Source organism: Cibotium barometz, chromosome 28, assembly GCF_041138505.1.
Source record: "Cibotium barometz isolate CiBa-2024 chromosome 28, ASM4113850v1, whole genome shotgun sequence".
NCBI classification, from domain to species: domain Eukaryota; kingdom Viridiplantae; phylum Streptophyta; class Polypodiopsida; order Cyatheales; family Cibotiaceae; genus Cibotium; species Cibotium barometz.
This window is the reverse complement of record NC_141073.1, coordinates 22,571,557-22,591,889: the sequence shown is the minus strand read 5'-3', so window position 1 is coordinate 22,591,889 and position 20,333 is coordinate 22,571,557. Positions and strand designations below refer to the sequence as shown.

At 44.0% G+C, this 20,333-nt stretch overlaps 1 protein-coding gene across 1 annotated transcript in view; it reads left to right on the top strand.

The window, feature by feature from the left end:
* Window positions 1–18,539, top strand: part of LOC147622650 (cycloeucalenol cycloisomerase-like) — a 44,033-nt gene extending 25,494 nt beyond the window's left edge. The window contains exons 6-8 of the mRNA XM_086822195.1: window positions 9,641–9,835; window positions 14,927–15,024; window positions 18,075–18,539. Coding sequence (XP_086678321.1) covers window positions 9,641–9,835; window positions 14,927–15,024; window positions 18,075–18,258 — 477 coding nt within the window. The 3' untranslated portion in view covers window positions 18,259–18,539. The remainder of the gene's footprint in view (window positions 1–9,640; window positions 9,836–14,926; window positions 15,025–18,074) is intronic.
* Window positions 18,540–20,333: the final 1,794 nt, after the last annotated feature.

Here is a 20,333-nt window from a genome sequence, read left to right as displayed (position 1 = left end):
GATTGGTCAAGGGCAGTATCTACTCCATAATTACAACAAAAGCTTTTGTGCATGTTGGTTACATGATACCCATTAGGGTTTGAAGGTACAAACTTAATGAAAGTGAGTAGGTGGTTGAGGTAAATGCTCAAACCAATAAGGTACATCAAGGTAGAGCACTTAGTGATGCTATGCTCGACCTTACAACTCATCTTAGAAGATGAAAATGTTGAATATGCAGCAGAATAACATGCCTTGGGCTTGGGAAATGAGAGCATATGGCTTATGACATGCCTATGTCTCTTACAAACAAGAGCCTCAAGGGTGATACACGAAAACATTAAAGATGAGCACTTAGTGTACATGTGCCCAACTTTAAACCACTCAAAAACTGAGTTTGTTGATGAAAAACCAGAAATCTTCAACCTCTTTGACTTATGGGACGAAGACAATGGCTTATGGTTTCACCATTTCTCCTTGGAAGATTGCCAAGGTAAGCATAGAAGCGGGTTGATGATGAAGACTTATAATGTGGCACTTATGGTGTGTGCCCGGCCTCCAATGTTGATGAAGAAGAGCCTCCTTAGTGTTAAAGATCTCCTCCTTTGATGGTTAAGACCACATTAGTGTTAAGCAACACTTTGTTTGGTGATTATGATCACCATTAGTGTTTTAAAACACGATTAGTGCTTAAGAGCACATTTTTAGCGTCTAATGACACTTGTATTGGTGATTAGATTCACCATTAGTATTTAAGAACACTCTTAGTGTTTAAAAACACTTTGGAATAACTCCCCTTTGTTGGATTAGAAGCCTCATTAGTGTTAATCAACACTATTAGTGCTCATAAGCACACTTTGAAGAGCTTTGTGAACTTGAAGATGATGAGGAAGCTTGATGACGTTTTGATGAATGAGACTTATGAATGCCTCATGTGGTTGGCTACCGCTTCAAAATCAAGAATAGGGTCAGCAACAAGCCCTCACAAGATTACTTAGGTGATTAGAGCAAAGAGGGGAGGATTAGAGCAAGAAAAGACTTGGTTTTGAAGCTTCAATGGTGAGCTTCAATGGCTTTGAAGGAGTGCAGCCTAGTTTTTCTGCTGTAGCAGCCGCGTGGATATACCATTAAGCGTGAAATTTGAGTTGTAGACTCCTTAGCGTATGGGCTTCAAAAGCCCTAAGCCTATGCATCCTATTGTGCGCTGCAGACGTCGTATTACTGTACGACATCGACAGCAGCCAGAACCTGCGCTGACCTGCACAGGCGGCAATGCCGCGATGGAAAGCGATTGATTGAGCTGTACGAAAGTATGCGCCCAGGCCTCCTCTTCACTTCTCCAGTTGAAATCTCCCCAAGATATTGCCTCCACGAGTAGCTAGAGGTCCTCCATTGGCAGGGGGTTCAGCTCCACAAAGGAGAAGATAAGAAAAAATGACCTATTCTACACCACAAAGGGACCTAATCAACCAAAGCTCTAGATACCATGTTAGAATTCGTGGTGCTCATGCTAGATCAAGTATGTGGAGGAGAGGGACTCACAAAATACAAGAAAAATATCTTGCTTATTAAGTTGCTCAAATACAACTAGGCTTCTTGCTCAATACCAAAAAAGCCTCCTAGCTCCACCTTTAAATAGATGAGCTAGTGGACCTTAAGTCCCTTCACACACACACCCTTCTCTTCCCCTTTTACATAACCTTAGTCTCTTAATATGCTGCACTAATTAGGGATTAAGCCTGTTCATGTTGAAGATTAGGCATGGCATGGGTTTGCACGTGACAAGCATCCTCTACCTGACCTGAAGTCTGCGCTGGCCAACTCTGTAGCTGCAGCGGAACAGGTTCCTGTTCCACTACGGGGTTCTCTTGCACACCATTGAGCCTGGCTCATGCCCAAAACCTCTCTTTTTGTGCCGCCTATCAGAGATTAGCTCCTGGAACGAGCATTCACGTCTTGCACATGACATCCCAGAAGTAGTACCTTGTTAGGAATATTTGTCGTACGCCGTGACCCCATTATGAGCCCTTGGTCTAGGGACAGTTAGGCAGGAGCTACGTTGGTCAGTCTCTGAGCCATAGAGGTTAGTCAAGAGTTAGTCCTCTTAACCCACTTGGAGAACCCCATCAGGTAAGTGCACGTAGCAGTCAGCCTTAGCATTAGGTTTGCATTACAATCATCGTTAGCATGTAGGCATACTTGGGCATGAATACGAAGGTGTATTGGCAGCCCTACATTAGGCCATGGGCAGCCCATGCTCATGGGCACTCTTGGGCAGCCCATACAACTGCCAAACCAAGTTGTAAAGCATAGTTGGCAGTCCTAGCAGTAGATGGGACTGGTCAACAACAGCTTATATGCAGCAATTATGGGCATTAAGCTTGGCTGCCAGCAATATGTGGGACACCAGATCTGTGCGCAACATTAAATGCTTTACGTAGCATTTTTGTCCAATAAGAACTGGCCAACAGCTATTGCAGCTGGCCGACCAACAGAAGCCCAGGGCCTATAAAAGCATGTGCCCAGTTCTGAGCATAAATCATTCAAGCATAACTCAAGTCATCAAGCAGAAATTCAGGCATCAAGTCAGCAAAGAGTTTCCTTCCTCTCCAAGCAATCATTGAAGTCCTCTTCAACATTCATCCAGCATATGTGCAGTCCTATAGCTATCCTGGACTTGCATAAGTGGCCTAGAAGAGTCTTCTATAGGGCCTTTGGATTGGTGGATTCTTAGCTGACGTACGGTCTTGTGTTGGGCTGTCTTAGATCTTGTTCTAAAGCATTGTAGAATAGTTCTCCAAAGAAGTAATATAAGTAAATACTCCTGCTTGCTGCCGGGGTGCGGGCGGGGCGGGGGGGGGGGGGGGGGGGGGGGGGGGGGGGGCTTTAGAGGGTATTTGGGACCCAATACTGTGTTTACTCTCTCTCTCTCTCTCTCTCTCTCTCTCTCTCTCTTTCGTTTAGAAGATATGTTACCAAAATTACTTTACAAATGGCTACATGGCCGCCATGTGATGTACTAGTTTTCCCTCACTAATTACTCCGAACCACAGGTGTAGCTCGGAGTACCCTCATCCAATATATAGCCGTGTCATTCTCCACCAAATGAGCTGACCTGAAGGAAGAGACTTATGACAATAGTAGCCCTTTTATATGACCTATTTGAGCTGTAATACCAACTTTTGCTATGAATGCATTCCTAGTTAACCAGATATGCCATAAACCTGTCCACTTGAAAAAATGAAAGAAAACTGAATGTTCTGGGTTATCTGGCCCATTCGGAATCTTGCTAAAATCCCAGTCTCTAACCTTTACGGGCCTATCTGTCAACGAAGTCCATATGCGAGAAAGGAAATCCCACACCTTCTTTGACACCGGACATGAAATGAAAAGATGCGGACATGTTTCCAAGCATGTTGTACAAAACACACAATTACCAGAAGCAATCCACCGCTTTTGCAACTGGTCCCCCAATGGCAGGTCTCCAACTAGCATGTGCCATAGGAACACCTTCCCTTGATATGGAATCTTAGACCACCAGCCTTGTAAGATTACTTCTTGATGTTCCATACTCTATTAGCCTTCTCAGTGATCCAAGGCTTATCTTCTACTATCATATGGTACACTTGATTTGTTGTATGTTGGACGATGTCCTGAGACTTTCTAAATGCCCAATCTAACCAAGGTTGTTGATCCTCCAACTGAGGAATATCACCAAACGGTGTAAGTGTTTCCCTCACCTTCTTCCATAACTGTACATATCCATGTGGAACCTGAAAATATTGACGGATTTTCTAGAAAGACAACAAGCGGCCTCTACTTGGTAACAAAGCATCCAGAATTCTCACTAGTCCCAATCGAGCCATTCTATTGAATTTCGGCCACTCGACAAGGTTGTTAGGCCACTCCAGAAGTCATGAAGTAGACAACACCTCACCTGCCATAGAATTCAACTGCAACCGTTGATCTGAAGGCTTCCATTTAGCATAGTCACAGGGAATGGACATTTTTAGACTCGGGAATGTTAGGGATGGCAGCATCTTCCCATTCTCATTCCCATCCCATGTCACTCTGTAGTCACAGGGAATAGCCATTCTCAATCTTTTTCGTCCCTATTTTTTGTCCCCATTTCGCGTCCCATGTGACTATGCGATTTAGTGTGTGTCAACACCTCCTTCCATGAGATTATCAAATGAGAAAGGAGAGGTGAAGCCACCACTTGAACCTGTTGGGAACCATTCACTATATTCCACCATGTATCATCAATCGTGGTATTACCATGCACATCCTCTATGAGGGCCTTAGCCATTACCACCCATGGCTTTTGAGATACACACATATCTTGCAATAAAGGCCATCTCCTAGCGACCATATATAATCTGACATCTAATAGGGCTGCCCCTTCACTCCTCTTTGGAGTAGTAACATGTTCCCAAGAAATCCACGTCTGCCCTGGCTTAATTCTTGCTCTTTTCCATAGCATAAATCGAATTGGTTGTTGTATCTGATGTAAAGCTTTGCCCGTCCATGGAAATAAAGGCAAGAAAAAAGATATCATGCTAATCATAATGGATTGTGCGAGTTTGAGCCAAACATGCATAGGCCAACCTTGAGATTTCCAATACACAAACCTATCATTTATCCTTGCAGAAATCCATGCCAACAAAGCCCGTGAATCAACATCAACTCTAATCGGATAACCCAAGTGGCGTGTGATGCATCTCCTTTGTATAACCTGTCCATTCCATCCCAAACCAAGCAAATTACTCTCGGTACAGCTTATTAGAGCAGATTTCTGCATATTAATGCATAATCCTGAAGCAAGACCAAAAGTATCCCAAACAGCCGTAGCCTTTTGAACATAATCTCTTTGAGCCTTAAGGAATATGAAAGAATCATCTGCCAATGCCTGGTCAGCCATCTGCTCTCTGTTTGGAAGTGTAAGCCCTACAACTTCACCATCCTCCACTAGCTTATCTAGTCGAGATAAGATTGGATGTGCAACAACTGCAAACAAGAGAGGGCTAAGTGGGCATCCTTGCTTGACCGATCTCGTCAAATGAATGGGCTCAGTCACCCCACCATTAATTACAAGCCTTGCCATTGCATGTTGGCTAATATTATAAATCAAAGAAGACATCGAGGGCCAAATCCCATAGCTTGCATAAGCTGTAAAGAAAAGACAAACTAACGTGATCATAAGTCTTTTCAATATTCACGTTAGTTGGTATTTTGTCCAAATCCCAGCAATCTTCATAATCCATCAAAACAGAAAGCCAATCAATGAGAGGTATCACCATCGGCCTCTCTTTTCTTAAAATATTGCACAGGATCCTCAATGCCTTTTCTTCAACTGTTCTCATACTCTTCATAGCAAAACATCCACTTGTTCCTTCTCACCTAAAGTACAGGCATCACTAGGTGATGTATGCTGTCTCCACTTAACATCCGGATACTTCTTGTCCCAGGCTGAGACCGTAGCCCCTTTTTTATCAAATAGAAGAGGAAAATTTAGCTGATTTTCTTTTGTAACTCAAGGTCTCAGATTATACCAAAAGTGTGATACCCTGCCTTGGTGATCTTTCTCTTGACTCCATCTTGCGGCACTAGGACGAAATGATGAAGAAGCACCATGCCCAGCACCCACATTTTGATTACCACTAGAAGTAGCTGTCTGGCGAGCGCCTCTCTTCGCTGCCACAAGCCAAGGTCTATCTTCTGTATCTGCCAAAACTTTGTTACCTTTATCTACCACTTGCTCACTTTGTTTGGTTACTTGTTTGGCCTTCTCTATATTCAAACCAGATGGAAAAACAGGAGCTAATGTATCCTTATGAGTCGGACCTTGGGACACATTTGGTTGTGGCTGAGCATTCATCTCCTCTGGGCACTCTGAAATAAAGTGACCCATCTCCCCACAACGGAAGCAATGGCCTACAAACGATCCCCACTTTAATTCGAAATACAAAGGGTCGAATCCATCCACACATAATCTCAATTGTTGAGGTCGAGGCTTTCCAGTATCCCACAGCATGCAAATCCTGTTTTTATTCTTGGATGACATTCTGGGCTCGACCAACACCTCCCCAATAGTACACATGGCCAACGGTAATAATTCCCACATAGTTGATGGAAAGTCTACAACCTCCATCCAAATAGGGCATGCCTGGCGCAACATATCTCTATACTCTGCCATAGGACGCCAGGGTACAACATGCATCAACTGTCCATCTAGAAATTATGGGACTTTTTACATAACCAAATCTTGAACTTGTTTGGATGAGAATAGGATCTCATAGAATCCTCTGGGACCGTCAACGATCTTCTCCACAAAATTACCATCTAATAAATCATGTAACCAATCTGTAATCGTGTTGAAGAATGGAATTTGTCCAGTAAAAAAGAAAATTGTAGCCTTGTTATGAAAGGATTTCACTTGTGCCACAAACCACCATGTTTCCACTCGAGCATCTACTGCTTCCTCTATTGGAACCTTGGTAGCCCTAACGTGATTTGCCATCACATATGGCCGCAAAATCTGATTAGCTTTTGCAACTTGAAAGTCAAAAGCCACCTTGTGGTTCTCTTCCTGAGGTGCATCGAGAAGCAACGTATCCTAAAGCATCCGACTAGCCTCCATATTCACCGCCAATCAATCTTTGCCTTTTAGCTTGATCTTCAGAATCTGGCTCTGGCCCTTCACCCTCAAACTTCACTGCATCTTCTGTTGAGACATGTGCCTCTACCATATCTATGGTTCCATGACTCATTTCCATTGCTCAACACTGAAAATTAATGCTTTCATCAGAAGGAGAAGGGTTACATTTTAGTCTTGCAAACTAAGAGGAGAAGATCCACTGCCTGCATGGAGAATCTGTCTGCACGAGTGGCTTTGAAAGGGAGGTAAAACCCAAGCACGGCCGGTGGAACCGCTTTAGGCTCACCCACAGAGAAATTAGGGCAAACACAAACACTGTGCAAGTTGAAATTCTGTGCGCATGGCCGTGATCGTGAATTCTCCACTGCCCGAATGGAAAATTTGTGCGCATGAATGGCTCCGAAAGGGGGGTAAAACTTGAGCACGGTTGGTGAAACCGCTCCAGGCTCACCCACAGAGAAATTAGGGCAAACACAAACACTGTGTAGGCTGAAAATCTGCACGTGGCCGCGATCACAAATTCTCCACTGCTTGGATGGAAAATCTGTTTGCACGAATGGCTCCGAAAGGGGGATAAAACCCTAGCATGGTTGTTGTGAAACTGTTTCAGGCTCACCCACAGAGAAATAAGGGCAAACACAAACACTGTGCAGGCTGAAAATTTGCACGCGGCCGCGATCGCAAATTCTTCTCTCTTTCTCTCTCTCTACTTAGTGAATGGATGCTAAAGATCTCACCAAAGTAAAGGTTTAAAGAAGGCTTTGTTGTGTGTTACCACGATCAACCTCACTGCATGTAACAATGATGAGGAGGGGAGGCAAAGGTGCAGGACTTCTGCTCATCGCTTCTCATTTGAATGTCTTTATTGATTGTTGTGGAGGTGCTTGTCACATGCACAACATGTGGACATGCTAATTTCCAATTTTAGGCTATGTTTAGGCACTTTTTTGGGGCAGTAAACAGCTAGGATTAGGCAATCAGAAGAAATTGGAGGACATTTACTAACAGTTTGGCATTTTATGTTTCTTTTTGCATTTTGTGTGTCCAAGGACCTACCCAACTGTGTTGCATTGGCCGACTGCAGCATAGAGGTAATTAGGAGCCTATAAATAGGCAGGATATTTCCATTGTACCATCTGATCCCTGATAGGTGGGGCAAGTGGACATGTGCAGGCTAATCCCAGAGCTATTTCCTTGGAGGGCAACAAGATAAAGAACAAGGGTAGAACCAGTTTTGGACCTGATTCAGGAAGGTGTGGTCAGTCAAGGCACTGGAGAAACCCAAGAGGCTATCGGCCAGCTTTAATCGAGTGTTATCTGAGTCGGCTGCAGCATGTGAAGGTGGTTTGTGAAGAGAAGTCTAGATGGGCTTTTCTTTGCTATAAATAGCATTTGGCTGAGTTCTTGTTGGGTATTCAGTCCTTTCTTGGGCTGGGTCACTAGATTCGCTTTAGATGAGGACTCTTATGAGTCTAGACCACCTTTTGATAAGGCAACCTATGGCTGCAAGACTTGTACACCTTTTGTACATTATGAATATATTGAATACTCAGCTCTCTCTCTCTCTCTCTCTTCTCTATCTTCTGTATGCGTTTTGCATCAAGCATGTTCCAGGATGGTGTTTATTGCTGAAAGAAGACTCCTAGAGCTTCCGCATGTGACACAACTCTTAGGCTTAGGTGTTTTGCTATTGGAGGCCATGTTGGCTAGGATCTATGTACACATGACACATATATATAGAAACCACTGTTATAGCGACATCTCTCTCCCACTCGCCGTTCATCTTTGCGTTTGCACATTTCTTAGTATGGGCAGTTCTTCCGCAGGTTACATTGGTATCAAAGCCTGGTGGAAGTCCTAGAGGTGCTGGATTATTGTAGATTTTGAAAACACTTAGTACAAAGGTGGCTGTTTTTGGTCCATATAGGAAAACGCAGCCAACTGGTTCTTCAACATGAGGTATCCTGGTGGTGCCAGAATGAGAGCAACCATGGGGTATGGAGCCCCTAGGTGGGTGTCATGGGGTATGAAGCCCTTGGATGCTCAGCCCAATAGCCATGGTACAAGGATGAGGGGAGGAACAAGGGGTTGTAGGTTTCCAAGAAGGGACCCAGCTCTCAGCCCAAGAAAGGTACAGGTCTTCAGCCCAAGGAGGGGACAAGAAGAACATGTGCACATTTCTCAACGCAGAACATAGTATTAGAGATTGGAGCAATCCAAGGTTGTCGTAGAAGGTTTTCAAGACAAGGTCTAGGTGATCAAGAATGCCTTAAGTTTTGGAAGCAAGATGCCAAGGATGGAGTCCACATGCGGTAAAGGGATAATGTGAGTCATCCAAGATCAGTTAGATTCCCATCGCATCAAGCTTAGTAGGAGGGATGTCACATTCACTAAGCTTTAGAGATTACATATCTTAATGATGTTACTAACGATGCTTACATCTTAATGATGGTAATGCTATGCTGTGGACATGCTAATCTCGAGTTTTAGGCTGTGTTTAGGCACCTTTTTGGCGCAGCAAACGACCAAGGTTAACGTTAGGGATTCTACCCGAGGTAGTGATAAGAAGTTGGAGGACATTTACTGGCAATTTGGCATTTTATGTCTATTTTTGCATTGTGTCCAAGGATCTGGCCGAGAGCTATTGCATTGGCCGATTGCAACATAGGGGTAATCATCACATTCAACCGAGAACGGTTTATGCAAATCTGGCATATGCTACAGCAACATCTCTCTCTTCTTTCTGTTCATCTTTTCGTTTTGGACAGTTCGCTAGGAACATATGCACATGTGCCATTATATTATATAATAGCCATCATGATATGAGCTTCAGTTTGCCCTTACTTGTCTCTTAATTATGGCTACGTATCTCAATATAAGACTTCACATTTGAACAAGTAGTCAGTTTGATGCCAGTGTTTCTTAATTCTGTTGTGCCTTGAAGTGTCATCATGTGCAGGCTATGGGAATGTTGTGCTTACAAGCAACGATGTTCTTATACAGGTGCCTTGGACCACCTTTTTCTTGGCACACTGCTGCTTTCTCTTTTATCACGTAGTCTCCAATCTTACGTTAAGGCGTCTAAGGCATGCATTGGGGAATGATTCGATGAAGTTGGTCCGATGGACAGTTGAAGCTTTGTGGATACTTGCTTTATCATATGCCACTGCATTTGCTGAAGCATGGGCAATTTCAGAGGTAAGCTTACCTATTGACTTAATAAGTAAGGTGAATCAATGTTTGTGATTATGATTAACTGTGTTGTTATCCTGGAGTATTTTCATTTACAAGATTAGTATGCACTTTATTGTTTGTCTTGCTTGCTGCTTTGAATTAGCCAGTGGCTTGTTCACACAAAAAGAGATGAAGGTAAACTTAGTACTTTAGAGTGTAGACACAATGAGAAAGGTACTTAGAAAATGTAATAGCTATGACATTATACCTGTATGCTTATTGGACCTGCAGCCGGAGCGCATTCAAGACAATCTTGAGCAGGGGGTATCACAAAAGTAGGCTGGGGCTATTTCCAAGTGGTTTTTGACTCTGTTGAGATTGATCATAGTGCCCTATACTATAGTCCTATTGCACAGCACAATATCTCTGCATACACGAGCACAAATTCATGTGGAAAGAATGGGAAAGTTGCTTCATGGTATCATGGCGTTTTGCTGACATGGATGTGTATTTCTCTGGTATAGGATTCCTGATCTCAGTTTGCTTCCTGGGCCTCCCAACACAAAAGTGTTTCTCTCTTTGCCTCCCGGTCGACTTCTCCTTGACGTCCAATTGCTTGAAATTATAATCATGAACTCACCTGATTTGTTTTGATTAAAAACTCATTCCCAATGAGGTAGTCTTTGTCGTGACACAGGTGACAAGGCCACAATCATTTAGGCTACTGCTTAAATGAATATAATGTTGATTTGAATTCAGTGTCACCACGTGCACCTGCTGCACTAAGGTGCCACATGGCCATACCTGTGTAGAGTGCAGAGTTTGAAACCTTTTGGAGCACTGAGCATGTTTTGAGCCCTAGTCCAGGAACAAGTCTCCAGTTGTCATCAAGTTTAGGTCGTAGGGTTCACTTGGATTGTTCATTGTACACCTATGCCAGGCTCAACAAGCAAGTTATTGGTCAATAAGTTGGCTGATCTGAGCACAGTGGGCAGGGTGGTCAGCTCTGTGGGCAGCCCACAAAGCAAGGGAAAGGCCGGGTACAACAGCCAGCGTTGTCTACACATGTAAAAAGAACCTCATAGTTACTTGTGGCTAATCATGTGAATGAGTTTTCTTAGGACATGTTGGAGTCTTAACACAAGGACTTATCACGATGCCTTAGAACACACCTAACTCAAGGACTTGCTTTAGGCAAGCTAGTGCTCTAATACCATTGATTGTGTCCTGATTAATGCTGATTAGAAGGCTAATTAATGCAATCGAAAGCACAATTTGAATATACACAGAGAAGAGGAGAGATTCACCTAATCTACTATTTGTGGACCTCTGGAATTCCTAAACCCTAGGGTTAGTGCTTACAGACTCGGGAAAAGGTAACTGGCTGTGCATGGCTGATTTCTGCTCCTCCTGGGACTGCCTGCTGCTGATTAACACTTGACTCTTCTGTTGCTATGGGATGTTCGACCCCTGGGCCCTGCCTCTGCTCATTTATTTATATTATTCCAGAAGGCTGGTTGGCTGGTGAGCCAGCCCACATCCCCAAAAACTCTCGTAATTAGTCTCCATACTTCGGTGCTTGGCTTTGACATGGCTGGATGGCCATGGGCTATTTGGACTGTGCCTATTCTGCCCCCTAAATCTACCCTTAAGCCTGCTAATACTGAGAACAATGTCCATGTGGCACTCCATTAATTGGTGCACATGACAGGCACCCCTAATAGTGCGGGCTACTTCCATGCCACAAAGACTCCTGATGGGACTGCTCAGTAGACTTGCAGGGTGGCAGGTTTGGAGGGCTTGATGCTGCAAGTCCATAAAGGACCTGTCCAAACGGCACACATGAATTCTGCAAGAGGTGTGGGCTTGATGCCACACCTCAAGCCCACACCTCTTGCAGAATTCCTGTGTGCTGTTTGGACAGATCCTAGGGCTATGCAGGAACAGAGGACAGCTTCTCTTTACATTTGGCACCTGGGCCCTTTTTGTCTGGAGGAAGGATGGGATCGATTGGTGCTACAGGCCTAGTGTGGATTCCAAGCACTCTCCAAGCCTAGAATTGGGAAAGCAGCAGCAGTTTGCAGTGAAGGGTAAGGTTGAGAATTGTGATAGAAAGCTCCTTCACATGCTTTTTTTTTTCCGGGAAAAATATCCTTCTATTAGTTAATGAAAAAAAAGCCACGATGGGCTAAATACAACCACAAAGGGTAGATACAAACTTGCCTCATCTACAGGGTAGGGATCAAATAATCAAAGGGTCCGGCTGGTTGCTCCATGAGGAGAAGGCTATCTCATACACGGGGGGGGGGGTGGGGGAGGAATAACTACACAGGTGGTCTGTAATGCCAAGTGGGATCACCACCTCTATCGGTGAGAAAAGGGCTAGGTCGCCAGAGCCTCAAGAAAGCTTCCCGCCGCTTGTGCATGCAGTCAGAGCCACCCTACAACTTCCCCCACTGACCGTGGAGGTTATGGATGATGTCGAGCCAAATGCTCTTGATAGACTCTGTAGGCAGAGTGTGGGTACACTCGAGGGCTTCGCTGCATCTAGCTCGCCATATGTGCCAGTTGCTTCACATACTTATATGGAGTGGGCTCCAGAAATAAGTCGCTGGGGTGTTTATTTAGGGAAAAAGTAGTTAAAACGGCCTTTAGCTTATCAGCAATCAAATACATCTAATGATTATTTTACATCTAAAAAAAGCTCTCCCGCCCTCATTTAACCACTTGAGCTGGAGCTTGCACCATGTGATAGATACATTCTTCCCACTTCAGTTGCAAAGAGGACACAGTGGTCTTCCCATCTTACAAGGCTCGCATATTCTTTGTCACACCTCTAGTGTAACGCGCGGAAGCTTTGGGTAGTCTTCTTTCAGCCCTAAACACTCTTGAAGACCTTCTGATGCAAAACGCACCATCTGATGCAAAAACGCAGGTAGAGAGAGAGTAGAGAGAGAGAGTGAGAAGTGCTGGAATTTCAGTATATACTATGTACAAAAAAGGTACAATTCTGTACAGCACTTGGCTGCCCTCTTGAAAAGGTGATAAACCCTAATTCTGGCCCCCTATGGGACCCTCCTACTGACTCACACCCCTAGTGGGTGGAATGAATAATACCTAGAGCAAGTGTGCCTTTTTATAGGCCCCTGGAGCATGTAGGAAACTGGCCGACTGCTGGTCGGCCAGTTCTTGATTCATAAATTCATATAAATGCCACCGACTAGTGCTGATGGTTGTCCTTGATGCGCCGGCTGCTGCCACTCCTTCTGGTACAGTCCACCATTCAGCCGACAGCCATCTGGTCTGCTGATGTCAGCCTTCCTGCAGCCGACAGCCTTCTTGATCCCATCTTGGCTCCAAGTTCTGCTCCATGTCTACTTCAGATGAGACACCTGAAGCTTTGATCCTTCTGGTTCATCTACTGTTTATACTCTTTATCTGGCTGCCTTTTCTGGATCTAGCCCTGAGAAAGTCCATGGCATTGCTGATGCACATGACATCCCCCTCTGCTAAACTTGATGACGGGAATCCAACCTGCTCTTGGATGACTGTCATCATCCCAATCCTGTTCCGAAGTCCCTCTGTCATCCATCCATCCTTGGCAAACCTTTTTCTCTGAAACTCCGTTCTGTTCTCCAAACCACTCTGTCTCCGATGAAGATCTATGCATCTGGTCTTCCTCTAGTCCACAATCCATTCCTGCCCTGGCTCTGAACACCGTCTTGGTCTTCGTTCCTGGAACTGAGTCTGGCACTCTCACATCACCCTTGGAGGATCAACCTCCCTTGGGACCGTTCCCTTAGAACCCATCTGGCTCACGGAACTGACATCCCCATCTGGCACTGTGGAACACCACCAACAAACCTCCTGGGAGTTCTTCCCGATCTGTGTTCCCGTGTACTTTCCTGTTCCTTGGACCTGTACACCATCATCTGGGCTTCGAATCCGTGTACTTTCCTGTACCTTGGACCTGTACACCATCATCTGGGACTGAATCAGCGTTTAGCGTAGCTGAGCCTGATGCTCTGATACCAATGTAACGCGCGGAAGCTTTGGGTAGTCTTCTTTCAGCCCTAAACACTCTTGAAGACCTTCTGATGCAAAACGCACCATCTGATGCAAAAACGCAGGTAGAGAGAGAGTAGAGAGAGAGAGTGAGAAGTGCTGGAATTTCAGTATATACTATGTACAAAAAAGGTACAATTCTGTACAGCACTTGGCTGCCCTCTTGAAAAGGTGATAAACCCTAATTCTGGCCCCCTATGGGACCCTCCTACTGACTCACACCCCTAGTGGGTGGAATGAATAATACCTAGAGCAAGTGTGCCTTTTTATAGGCCCCTGGAGCATGTAGGAAACTGGCCGACTGCTGGTCGGCCAGTTCTTGATTCATAAATTCATATAAATGCCACCGACTAGTGCTGATGGTTGTCCTTGATGCGCCGGCTGCTGCCACTCCTTCTGGTACAGTCCACCATTCAGCCGACAGCCATCTGGTCTGCTGATGTCAGCCTTCCTGCAGCCGACAGCCTTCTTGATCCCATCTTGGCTCCAAGTTCTGCTCCATGTCTACTTCAGATGAGACACCTGAAGCTTTGATCCTTCTGGTTCATCTACTGTTTATACTCTTTATCTGGCTGCCTTTTCTGGATCTAGCCCTGAGAAAGTCCATGGCATTGCTGATGCACATGACATCTAGTAAGGTGCACCAGCAGAAGTTCTCTCTTCCTTTTCAACTCCAATAGAGTGTGCAGTGAGGAATTAAGCAGCAGCTAGCAGTTTGTACTAGTTTTTCTCTCATTAGTAAAGCAAATAGTGGGGTTGGGTGGGTTTGTGCATGCGTGAGTGCTGACACCCAGAAGTTGGTCATTCACATTGCCTTAGTGGTATCCAATGAAGAAAGTGCTGTATAGGTTTTCTGAATCCCATCATGAATCTGGTTTTTAATGCTGTTTCAGCATTTAAAGTTGATTTTGTCCTAAAACTGTTAAGAGTTAGATCTTATCCAAGTGACATCCCTAGCACTCTTCTGTGAAATTGTTGATCAAAATATGAATGTTCAGACTCTGAAGATTATTTTGCAGTTTTCTAATGCTGACATACTGCCACATGCAGTTTCCATATTATGACTTTGTTGATAGAGAAGCTATGTACAAAGTGGGATCTCTGTTTTATGCAATATACTTTATTGTCAGCTACCCGATGTTCATCAGGTTAGTTCATCTTTTGGCCTGTATACAACCAAGTTCATGACTAATAAAGCATACCTAGGGTGCAAAAATGAAGTATGAAGTTGGATTTTACATATAAAAAATGCCCCTGTTGATTGTTTGGCAGAGATTCTTTTTAGAATGGTTTTTATTTGATTGCTCAGCATTTTTTGCATTCAGCGCAATAGAATACTGAATATATGACACTTCATTAATAACCAGCTCACAGCCATGCAGACACAAATAGCATTGAAGGGAGCTCTTCATGGCTGACTGCTTTGGAGGGAGGTGACATCAAAGGGGTAGTAGTGGCCTTTAGTGTCAGAAGGTATCTTTCTCATATGCAGAAAGGGTAGGGGTTGAGATCAATGCAGATCGAATTCTATACTGATACATGACCAGCCAAAATGACTCATTCACGTGAACAGGGCGTGTTTCAAATTTAATAATGTGATGTCAGAGGAGGGCTCGTGGTGGATGAGATATGGCAGTCATGCAGTTTCTTCACCAGGCTCCACCTCTAGAGTAGAGTCGGAAGCTCCGCTGCCCGAAAAGATGCTCCATTTATGATTTATGCTCTGACTTGTGAGTCAGTGAGAAAGGGGTCAGTGTGGACGTGCAGTAAGTGTTCCTGGAAGCACTATTGCCTGAAGCATGGCACTAAGGAGGTCCAGGCTTGTCTGGAAATTAAAAAATGGGGGATGGGTTTGCCAATATGTGGCAAAGACCCTTCTACCCCTAGCCGTATATGTCCTCTGTGAATATTGGCTATCATCTCATAACCAAACATTGTTTTTTTCTGGAAACAAGAGCCTTCTATTAGTTAACAAAAAATAGCCTCAAAGGCTAGATACAAACTCGCCTCCATGTACAAAGCAAGGATCAAGAAACAAGATGAGGGGAAGGATGCACTTCTCCTCTGGCTGGCCTCTCTATGAGGAGAAGGCTATTTCATACAAGGGGTGGGGGAGGGAATAACCTCAGAAGATCACCCTCTTTTTGTGGTTGCTGGCCCATCGGAGTTTGGTAGTTGGCACATGGTTGGCCATTAGTAGTAGACCAGACACCCTTGTCGGAAGCTCTTCGGGAGGCACCGGCAAATGAACTCCGATTGAGGAGCTTTCTTCATGGGAGCAAAGCTACAGGGCAACTATTTTGTCCTTTGGACTGAATTTTTCGAGCCGTAAACGCGTTTTGGGCGCGGCTGGACCTCCATTTTTCAGTTCGCAGGCATTCACGGGCACTGCAGGTAAGTTTCGATTCTATGCAGAACTCTATTTTTTGAAACTGCAAGAAGGGCGATTGGTTGTGCAGACACTGTGTGTGTTGCAAAGAGGTCTCAAAGTTGCCATTGGGTGTATGTATGCAGATAGAGGTCACTGGTTGTGACAGTTTGGGTGCAGTGTAGTACGTAGTACCTTTGCAGAGAATACAAGAGTTTGTGCAAGTCAAATAAGAGTGTTGTTTTTTGGTAAATTTGTATTGTAGATAAGATGTCAAATGATGGAATAAACCAGATTGTTGCAGAGAAGCTTGACAAGAACAACTTCCATGCTTGGAGGTTTAGATTGATCAATTTCTTGATGGGAATAGGTTACTGGGACTACATTGAAGATGGACATGAGAATGCACCGGAGATTAGAGGCCTCCACTTTGGTGTGCAAGATTGTTGGTAGCCGCCCGGCACGCGGACAGCGCAGGGATCTCTTATAGGCTAGCCTCCTTGGCATTCTTGGAAAGATTACTGATATTCATCATTTGGGGCGAGGCTACTACCAGGTTGAGTTTGACTCGCCAGTGACGTTAGATAGAGTCATGCAACTGAGCCCCATCGAACTGCGTCCGGCCCAGGCCTTCTTTACGAGGTGGCAGCAGGGGTTCGACCCAGCATCCGACTGAGTGGCTAGTGTTTCAAGCTTTCCCATGACAATTTGCTTCCTAGGCCTTGGGAAGGAATACCTTCCTCTTCTCCCGGTGATAGGTGGTGCTGTCGGGAGAGTGATGGAATCCCCCCCCTCCCCCCCAAACACGGCTTCGGCTCTTGCTCGGGCGGCCGAGATTCCATCCCTTCACATACATGCCTAGGAAGCGCTTGTACCATCCTGAGGCATTCTAGACTAGGCGGGACCAGGCTCTTTAAGAAAGGAAGAGTAGTAAGGATGACTGTAAGAAAATCGGCCTTGGTGGTTGGCAGTTGAACCAAAAGGTGCCCAGCCTAACATATACTCACTATGAACACCACGTCAGTTCTACCCACTTATAGATCCTACTTATGTTTTTTTAAAAAATTGGATCAGGAGAAGTGAAATCTGGTTGCATTTATTTGATTTTTTTTCATTCTACTAATGACTTTTGACCTTAAGAAAAGTAAGGACAGCTTTGAAGACCCCTTGCCCTACTGCTGCTCTAGTATTAAGTTCACTTCATAATCTAAGCATCTGCATGTAGAAGCCAATAATGCGCTTCTATTGGAAGAATGTAGCCTCAATTAATGTAGTAGTTGAGAGAACTCCCTTAAACTGTATATATTTCCAGATTACTCCTCTTGGTTGTACTAAGAATTTCGAAATGAAGTCTAGGAAGAGTAGAAAACTTGGGGCTTAGTTGTTGGATTAAAAGATAATTGATTCTATCTAGGAACAGGAGCTGCTTTTGGAGTTTCTCATCTGTAATACGAAAGGGAAATAAACTCTAATTTTATGCCACATAGGGGACTCCTAGAAGAGGTAACTCGGAAGTAAAGATAAATTTTATCCCCTCTCCACCTTCATAAGAGTCTACTAAAAATGCTTCATACCATTAACACATCATTAACACATCATATATGGCATGGCCTGCAGCCTAATGGTGACCCCTGTGATAAAGAAACCTTCTGCTTGGCTCCTTTACGTCATGAATGTATATACCTAGTCTATCCTTGTGGCTATGACCAGCTGAAAGGGAGATGACCAGTTATAGTTGTTCTTTGAAGACTTGGATACTTATGTAAACTTTTGTAGCTCATTATTATGCATTTCAATTATGGTGTCAATCATACTATGTTTATGTTGTAGGTTGGACGAGAACCCCAAAGATCCATGGAGCTTATCACGAACAGCGATTGATTCGTTAGCAGCCGCAATGTTGGTAACTATAATTCTTGATGTTTGGCGTCTCCTAATTGGGCCCATTGTAGACATTCCCAATACACCCACATACACAGAATGCCTTAAGTACGGAATTCCATGGATGTCATAAGTGCAAAACATGGATGACATTAGTATCACACGTGCATTCTTCCCCTCAATCCTATCAAATGATTTGGTTAAAAGCCCTTACATTTTGGGAATAATACATGCTTTCTTATGCTCAAAATTGTAGTCTAGTTGGGGCTCTTTTTTGTTGGAACTACTTTGTTATAACTGTTTTTAATGGAAATTTTAAGAGATGGATACCCCCCATCTTGGGGGGTTTATCCTCCAAGCATAGTGGGTGTACATTGAAGCCTTGCAACGTAAAATGGATGTTAAATTGTTAAATTGTTGTATCATCTTATATATATTTAAATTTTGCAGTCAGCAGATGTGCATCAATATCAAAATTCAATTTTAGAGCTCTTACTAGGCATGATATGTTTGCAAACTTGATGCCAGCTTGATTGCTGAGCTTGCCTTCAAAGACTTCAAGCTAGTTCAAGGTCACCGCGAAACGTTTCACTATCGAAACGAAACGATGTTGAAACGATTTATTTTGGAACAAAACATTTCAACACCAGGTAGGTGGACAATGAAACGTTGGACCGAAACGATCATATACATAAAATGTGAAGGTATTGGCCAATAGTTATAAGATGATATTAGCATATTTATCATCGGTAAACAAAGAAGACATACAAAAGTTAAGAGAAAAGAACAAATAGGATGAAAGAAGAAAAGAGAGAATTATAAAAGCTAAAAAGCATCCAAAATCACAACCTTTTTTCTCACATGAAATGATATGGTTTCAATGTGCACATTGAAATTAACATTGAAACGTGAAATGAGCTTCAAAGCCACCGAAACGAGTTTCATGGTGACCATGAGCTAGTTATAATTTGTTTTCATAAGACTCATGTAAAAGCTTTAGCAAGTGGTGGACCCCTCCTCCCCTTGTGCGCATCTCTCTCTCTCTCTCTCTTTTAGAAGTGAAAGAGTAGATTCTCTATGGATCCTTGTAGGGCACACAATGAAGATTCAAAATTAACAAAAGCTTGAAAGTGCTACCAATAGTTTATTGAACTAAGAAACCATATGGAAGCAACAAATGCTAAAATGTACAAAAAATTGCAAGGGATACAAATAATGTATCCTAGACAAATGGTAAAATAACCAAACGAAGGATGTCTCATGATTGCCAAAAAATATATCGTAGAGTTGTGGGTGTACTTCAAGAAGTTACAAGGCAATGCAATGATAGTAGCCAAAACTCTTGCAGCGAAGATGAATGTACAAACAAGGGGGGTGCTCTGTTTGAAAGACATTGTGGGCCAATTTGTTAGAAGTCAGACACCAGGGCCTCTGTTGTGGGTGTGCCCGCCCTATATAGGTGTTTTTATTATTTTTCCTCACTCCTTGTATTTTTTTCCCATTTTTCCATGGTGTGGATGGCTGCCACACAGGCTGGCAGGAGACTTCAGATACTGGCTGACTGCACTCTTGTACACGTGGAGCTGGCCGACCTGATCAGAAGGTGTTGTGGAGTTTTTTGCTTTGCTGGCCAACTGGATGTGCCCAGTCGTGAGGGCTGGTAGCGCATGCTAGCACTGGCCGACTGCATGATGGGGCCATATAAATAGGCCCCATTGCCCCACATTGTATTCATTCAGTCTTTTCCTCGGGATCTTGTGTATAAAGAAGAGTTATACGCCTATCTCTCTCCTTCTCTTGTGCTGTCTATTTTTTGCACTCTACTTGCTCTTGTGGTCTCAGATTTGGTTGTCATTTTCGCTGCGTATTTTGACATGGTATCAGAGCCCTAGGCTCTTGAGAAAGATCTTGGGAGTTTTCTGAGCAAGAGGGGGATTGTTACGTTGCTGATTGGTGGACTGTTCGGGAAGAGAAGTAGCAACAAGAGGAAGGCGGGCTAAGTTGTTGGACAGCCACTTGCAGGTTTAGAGTTTTTTTTTCCCAGCCACCTACCCTTTTAGTTACATCCCCGCGATGGCAGATTTGTTAGAGATGGCTGAGAAGTATGTGAAGATCCCGACTCTCTCCACGTTCTGAGTGGACCGTCAGTTAGATAGGAACAATTACGGCATTTGGTGGAAGGTTATGATGGAGTCTATGCTGGAGTCA